A 7,500-nucleotide genomic window follows, 5' to 3' on the forward strand; every position below is an offset into this window, starting at 1 on the left:
ATAATGCAACTGAAATGAAATGATAATAAGAATAAGAAGTAAAATAATAGTAGTAATAATAATGATCTTGATTACGGTGATGGTACAAATATTAGCAATAATAGTACCGCCGAAATATTGCTTATGCTAATGCCAATTCGATTTTCTAATGTAATTAGAAAACAAAGGCATATATGTGCAATTAACATATATTAATGCTTACAAAAGGACACGCAAATAGAGATCCAGTACTATATTCACTATCCAAAAAAGCACAAAATTAAATGTATATATTTTTATAGATAAAAGAATATGATAATAACTAAAGAATAAGATAAAATAAATATGACTGACAAGAAGAAAACTTTCTGCCTAAAGTTCAGAACGTATTAATTGGGGCATTAACTATGGCACATAGACCCAGAACGCTTAGGCGGCTCCTCTACAAAACCGTGAGTTGTTTCAAACCTCGATTTCACCGGGAAATACAAGAGATGGAAACACAAGTGACCGGGATGTGGTAAATACAGAAATTAATAATAAAGAATGATAGTTTTTGCCTAGCATTCGCATTACTGGGATTTTTTTTTTTTTTTTTTTTTTTTTGGGGGGGGGGGATTCGTGGCCCAGAAACACTGATTTGTGAATTGTACATGAAACCACAGGCAAATACATGCCAACTTGGTGGAGGTGTCAGAAGAGGTTGCACATTTTCCCCCTATTAATTCTATATCAATAAGGAGAGGATGGTGGCAGAAGCACCTAAGGTAAATTGTTATAAAATGCAGGGTGTGTCCATGACAGGGTAACAAAAACTGAAAAAGTGTTATAGGGGATAATATACAGGCCTAATGAGGTGTCATAAGAGTATCATACAGAGGTCAGTGTGAAGACAAAGGATATCATTCTACATTGTGAAAGACTTGAGTTGGATGAAAAAGGGCAGACGGAAGGAATTCCTAACTAGTCAGAATATAAAGAAATAGATTGTCAAAAACAGTGGTTTGGGACGTACTTTTATATGGAACAGATATATAGACAAATAAGATTAGAATATAATTTTTGAAATGTAACGTAATTGTACCGTACATCAGTGTACATTAAGCTGAAATCATTGACGATGGATATGGAAGTAGGGAAACAGTATAATAAACAGAAAAAAATATAGATATATGAACGAATAGAAGTACGTCCGTGTGTATGAGTGAATGTGTGATTGTAAGATAGGAGATACGGGAGAGATGGAGAGACCAGAGGGAAAGAAAAAACAAACTGGTAACTGCGTGAGTCCTTGTGGGAGGCGAGCTATAAATACTCGGAAGAAGGTGGAGAGCGATGTTCATTTTCTTCCTCCTCGTTTGCAACAGCAAAACAAAATCATAATGGCTCTGAGTGCTCTGGTAAGCCCCTTTTATTGATAACGTTTTTAAGTACACTGGAATTATGTGAAATGTTTTCAGATCTCTAATCAATTTTAAAGAAACGTATGTTATTCTAAAAACAGAAAGATGTTAGGCAGAATAAGTACATAAAGTTTTATTTATAGTAATTATATATTTATATATATAATAGAGAGCCATTGTAATATGCGAATGAGACTAATAAGCTTGCATTTACTTAGATTTACATTTCAATGATTATATAGATAGATACGAGTGTTCACGTACTACAAAAATTAAACAGCTGCCCCCGTGGTTGGCCTCACCTGATATATCCCCGACAAATGTTTAAATTTTTACCACTTCCTTCCATGCTTTCTTGTAGATGAAGTCAGCCGTTGTGCTGGGAGTGATGTACGGAGCTGTGGCTGACAGAGGCTACGGCTCTCACGGAGGTGGCTTTGGAGGCGGTGTTTCCGGAGGCGTAGGAGGAGGCTTCGGAGGAGGAAGCCACGGCGGCGTTGGAGGAGGCCTCGGCGGAGGCAGCTTCATCGGAGGAGGCGGAGGCCACGGCGGCTACGGCGGAGGCGTTGGCGGCGGCAGCGTCGTCCCAGCACGTCTGGTCGGAGTCGGCGTCCTCCCCTCGGTCGGAGGCGGCTACGGCGGCGGTGCCGTCGGAGGCCACGGCGGAGGCGCTGGAGGCTTCATCGGAGGCGGCAGCAGTGTAGGAGGTTCCTTCGGAGGCGGATTCGGAAGCTCCGTCGGAGGCGGTGTGGGAGGCGGATTCGGAAGCCACGGGTCTTCCGGACACGTCAGCGGAGGATACGGCGGGAAATAAAGACTCAATTAATGCAGGAATAAATATTTTATGATAAACTTTATAGACTTTTTCTACCTAGCCTAAGATTTTTTCTCTTGATTTCATGAAAGAAAATGAAATTCGCCACAGTTGATACTGACAAAATATCAGCTACGAAAACCGTGATTGTGATTATAATAATAAAAGTAATTCAACTAATAAAATGACATGATCATAAGAATAAGAAGTAAAATAATAGTAGTAATAATAATGATCATGATTATGATGATGGTACAAACATCAACAATAATAAAACCGCCGAAATTATTGATTATGCTAATGCCCGTTAGGTTTTCTCGTGTAATTAGAAAAAAACACATATTTGCAATCAACAGATATTAATTATTACGAAAGTACATGCACGCAGAGATTAAGTACCATATTCATTGTAATAATAATAATAATAATTGTAATAATAATAAACTCTCAAAATGATATATATATATAGTTTCTTTATAATAAAGAATATGATAATCAATTAAAAATAAATTAAAAGTGACCGACAATAGTAAAACCAGAATTTATCTTGGACATTGTCTATGGTGTATGTTATATGGTATATATTATTTCAATACACGGGGTGGAAAATACAAATGCGAATAATGATGGTTTTGCCTGGTATTCGAATTAGAGGGATAAAAGGAAAGAAATAAATTAAAAAATAAAACAAAATATTTATATATATAGTTATCATTTTTTAAATTATTTTAATTTGTTTCTTAATTATTTGAGTGATTTGAGTAAAGAAGGGAGATACACTGAAACCGATTGTAGTTGATTAGTGGCTCACAAGACTGATTTGTGAATTGTGCACGAAACTAGAGGAAGATATATGCAAACTAGAGGGAGATGTCAGAAGAGGTTGCACACTTTTCCCTTTTTAATTCTATACTTATGCGAAGAGGATGATGGCAGAAGCACTTGCTAATGTCAAGGAAGGTGTACATGTGGAGGGTAAATGATTAAAAGGCAGGGTAATGTACAATAAAAAGTGATAATTATGGATATTACATAGGCCAAATAAGGTGTCATAGGAATATCATGCAAAGGTCAGTGTGAAGAAAAAGTTTTCTTTTTTTCTTTTTCTTTTTTGTCTTTTATCAGACGGAAGGAATTATTAACTAAGAGTGAATTAAAATATAAAGAAACAGATGGTCAAATACACTGGATTGGAGTGTACTTTTATATGTAACAGATATATGTTAATTTTAACATAGAATAAACATTTTGAAATGTACCGTAAAGAAGTGTACACTTTCTTTCATAATTCTTAATCTCTCTCCTTTCAGTTGAAATCTTTGATGATGGATACGGCAGTAGGCAAACAGTACAATAAAAAGAGAGGAACGTAAAGATATATGGACAAATAGAAGTGCGTCCGTGTGTATAAGTGAGTATGTGAGACTGTAATTGGAAGGAAAGACGGGGGAGATGGAGAGAGCGGAGTGGGAGAAAAAAAAAAACTGGTAACTGCGTGAGTCCTTGTGGGAGGCGAGCTATAAATACTCGGAAGAAGGTATAGAACAATACAGAATATTTTCTTCCTCTTCGTCTGCAACAAGGAAGGAAAGTCGTTATGGCTCTGAGTGCTCTGGTAAGCCATTTTAGAGTGATGGTGTTTTCACGTATAAAGTGTGTAAAGTGTGATATGTTTACATGAGAAATTCAAATCCAAGAATGTTGCATCTCTTGTACTCAATGGAAATGTATTTGCATTCCTAATTTTCAGTTCTCTAAATGATTTTTAAGAAATGTATGGTATTCTAATGACGTAAATATGCACGTAAGGATATCTTTATTAGATCTGGAGACATATAAAAAATATAATAGCCATCTTAATAAGAGACTGAGATTAATAAGCTTGTTCTCATTGACATGCATATCTTTACAGCCACATATACTCTAATTTTTTTTATTTTTTTATATATATTTATAGATACGAGTGTCTACGTACTACAAAGTTTAAACAGCTGCCCCCTGCCTGATATATCCCCGACAAATGCTTAAAATTTTACCACTTCCTTCCATGCTTTCTTGTAGATGAAGTCAGCCGTTGTGCTGGGAGTGATGTACGGAGCTGTGGCTGACGGAGGCTACGGCTCTCACGGAGGAGGCTTTGGAGGCGGTGTTTCCGGAGGCGTAGGAGGAGGTTTCGGAGGAGGAAGCCACGGCGGCGTTGGAGGAGGCCTCGGTGGAGGCAGCTTCATCGGAGGAGGCGGAGGCCACGGCGGCTACGGCGGAGGCGTTGGCGGCGGCAGCGTCGTCCCAGCACGTCTGGTCGGAGTCGGCGTCCTCCCCTCGGTCGGAGGCGGCTACGGCGGCGGTGCCGTCGGAGGCCACGGCGGAGGCGCTGGAGGCTTCATCGGAGGCGGCAGCAGTGTAGGAGGTTCCTTCGGAGGCGGATTCGGAAGCTCCGTCGGAGGCGGATTCGGAAGCCACGGGTCTTCCGGACACGTCAGCGGAGGATACGGCAGAAAATAAAGGCAGACTCAATTAATGCAGGAATAAATAGTTTATAATATTCTTTATAAACTTTAATTTAGTTACCCTGAGATTTGCTTCTTGTTTTTATGAAAAAAAAGAAAATCGCCACAGTTGATACTGACAAAATATTAGTTAAGAAATTCATGATGGTGATGATAATAATAAAAATAATTCAACAAATAAAATTATATGATAATAACAATAGGAAATGAAATAACAGTAGTTATAATAACGGTCGTGATTATCATGATGGTACCAACATTAATGATAATAATACCGCCGAAAATATTTGCTGATACAAATGCCAGTTAGGTTTTCTGATGGAAATAGAAAACAAACATATATAGCTTCTTTAGATAAAAGAATATGATAATAACTAAATCATAGAATAAATTAAAGGTTACTGTAATAAAAAGAAAATAATAAAAATCCGCCTAAAGTCCAGAACGTATTAACTGGGGCATTAACTATAGTACAAAGAGGCACAAAGACCTATGCAAAGCGTATTCGGCTTCCCTGCAAATCGTGAGTTCTTTCAAGCGTCAGCGGAGGATACGTCGGGAAATTTATGTGACACGAGAGAATGAATCATTTATTGGAATAATCGTGTTTCAATTCACTCCAAATTTCCACTTACTAAGGATTTCGTTTCTTCGCTTCATGGAAGAGCTTTTGTAAATCAAATGACTATTAAGAAGGAGTAAGAGACAGATGAAATTATTTTGAAATTATCAACAACAGTGTTACTACGGTAAAGATAAAATTATAAGGATAACGACCATGATAATGATGATGATTATAGTAGTAAAAATATTATATATAAATATATAAACAAAAGCAACATACATGACTATATATACATATATATTTTTTTATATATGAATATATATTTCTTTATGTATATACAAGTATATATATGTGTGTGTGTGTGTGTGTGTGTGTGTCTGTGTGTGTATGTGTGTATCTGTGTTTGATGTGTGTGTGTGTACCTGTAAACACACACACACAATACAAAATCCGCTGCCTTGTGGTAAGTCAACCCTGAGGAAAAATCCGGAGCCAGATTTCCGAAGGCAGTTCGTTCTGGCAACTTCTGCAACGCCGCAAGTGCCAAACCGTATCGATCTATGTCGTTTTTTTGGATCCATCAGCTGCGTGGAGAGAGGGAGCCTGCTGCATAGGCAACAGCTTGCTCCTCACATTCTTTCGCCAAGGCATTGACTCTTTCTATGCGGGAGTAGGTAAAAACAATAATGACATACATAGTCGACATTGATTAAAGGTGTCTGTCGATACACACACACATAGACATATATAGATAGATAGATATACACATATATGTGTGTGTATGTGTGTGCGTGCGTGTGTGTGTGTGTGTGTGTGTGTGTGTGTGTGTGTGTGTGTGTGTGTGTGTGTGTGTGTGTGTGTGTGTGTGAATGTGTATATGAATTTATGTATTTATACATATATATTTATGTATGTATACATATATATAGGCATATAAATATGTATGTTCGTATACATATGTATATGTATATAAACATATCTATCTATCTATCTATATATCTATATATATATATGTATATATGTGTGTGTGTGTGTGTGTGTGTGAGCGTGTACGTATGTGTGGGTGTGTGTGTGTCTGTGTGTGTGTGGGAGGGAGGGTGGGTGAGTTTGTGCATGAGTGTGTGTGTGTATAAAAACAGAGAGAGAGAGATCTGAATGTGTATATATTTGTTATATATATATATATATATATATATATATATATATGTATATGTATGTATGTATAATAAATATATACACATTCAGAAATACACACATACATACATACATACATATATAGATAGATAGATGGATAGATATGTGCTTGCGTGTGTGTCTGTGTGTATGTATGTATGTATATTTGTTTCTTTTAATTTATGCTTTAAACGAATAAGATTGAGAAACTTGGTTGCCTTGCCTTTGCACTTGCCAATTTTTACCTGTCATCCTGTTAAACAAAAATAGAAATGATAGAAAAAGGTGATTACCTTGTCTTTAAAAGCTGTCAAAATTTACCTCGTACCCGGAAGAGAAAAGGAAAAGGAGTGGAATAGAAAAAACAAAGAGATAAAGGGAGATAAATAAGTGTAAAAAGAACGAAAGAGGGAAATAAACTGAGAGAAGAGAAAGAAAAAGAGAGAGAGATCAGGAAAGGAGGAAGTGAATAATAGACAGACTATAAGAGAAAAAACGAGAGAGAGAAAAAAAAAAGAGACAAAAGGGGTAGAGATAGACAAAGAATTAAAAAATATATACATATATTTTTTCATGTCTCATAAATATTCATACCTGTCCACCGAATGATTAGGTCAGACTGCAGGGGAAAACAATAACGGACCCTTGCCATTGCAGAGTCATTGAAAGATTCCTAGTCCTTCCGAGGGTGTTGCCGGTCACTATAAATAGGTGAACGAGAGCGAGTGATTTTGCATTTCTTCTCGTGCCGTCTTATTCCCAACAGCTGAGACTGGTTATCATGGCGGCACGCGATCTGGTAAATGAAAAGGAGAAGCTTTAAATGTATTCTGTTGAAATATTTTCGATGATGGAATTGAATTTTATGCATGGGGCTTGTTTATCTCTCGAAAGATATATATATCTATCCACACACACATTTAGATATAATATATATAGTATATGTATATATGTATGTATATGCAAGTGTGCGTGCGCTCTCGCGTGTGTATTGTAATTTTTTATTATTCCGAGACATCTATTTTCATTATCAGTTGTACATTTTGGTGCACTAATACT

At 36.9% G+C, this 7,500-nt stretch overlaps 3 protein-coding genes across 3 annotated transcripts in view; all 3 read left to right on the forward strand.

Annotated features, from left to right (window-relative positions):
* The first annotated feature begins 1,361 nt into the window (after positions 1–1,361).
* Positions 1,362–2,196, forward strand: LOC125040345 (glycine-rich cell wall structural protein-like). The gene is made up of 2 exons (XM_047634899.1): positions 1,362–1,379; positions 1,744–2,196. Exons 1-2 carry the CDS (start codon positions 1,362–1,364, stop codon positions 2,194–2,196), a joined length of 471 nt encoding a protein of 156 aa, XP_047490855.1.
* Positions 2,197–3,777: 1,581 nt separating this feature from the next.
* LOC125040504 (glycine-rich protein 5-like) lies at positions 3,778–4,741 on the forward strand. The gene is made up of 2 exons (XM_047635060.1): positions 3,778–3,811; positions 4,258–4,741. Exons 1-2 carry the CDS (start codon positions 3,794–3,796, stop codon positions 4,696–4,698), a joined length of 459 nt encoding a protein of 152 aa, XP_047491016.1. The 5' UTR covers positions 3,778–3,793; the 3' UTR covers positions 4,699–4,741.
* Positions 4,742–7,222: 2,481 nt separating this feature from the next.
* Positions 7,223–7,500, forward strand: part of LOC125040346 (glycine-rich cell wall structural protein 1-like) — a 1,099-nt gene continuing 821 nt past the window's right edge. Inside the window, exon 1 of the mRNA XM_047634901.1 lies at positions 7,223–7,240. Within this exon, the coding sequence (XP_047490857.1) occupies positions 7,223–7,240 (18 nt within the window). The remainder of the gene's footprint in view (positions 7,241–7,500) is intronic.

This window comes from Penaeus chinensis, chromosome 29, assembly GCF_019202785.1.
Source record: "Penaeus chinensis breed Huanghai No. 1 chromosome 29, ASM1920278v2, whole genome shotgun sequence".
Lineage (NCBI taxonomy): Eukaryota > Metazoa > Arthropoda > Malacostraca > Decapoda > Penaeidae > Penaeus > Penaeus chinensis.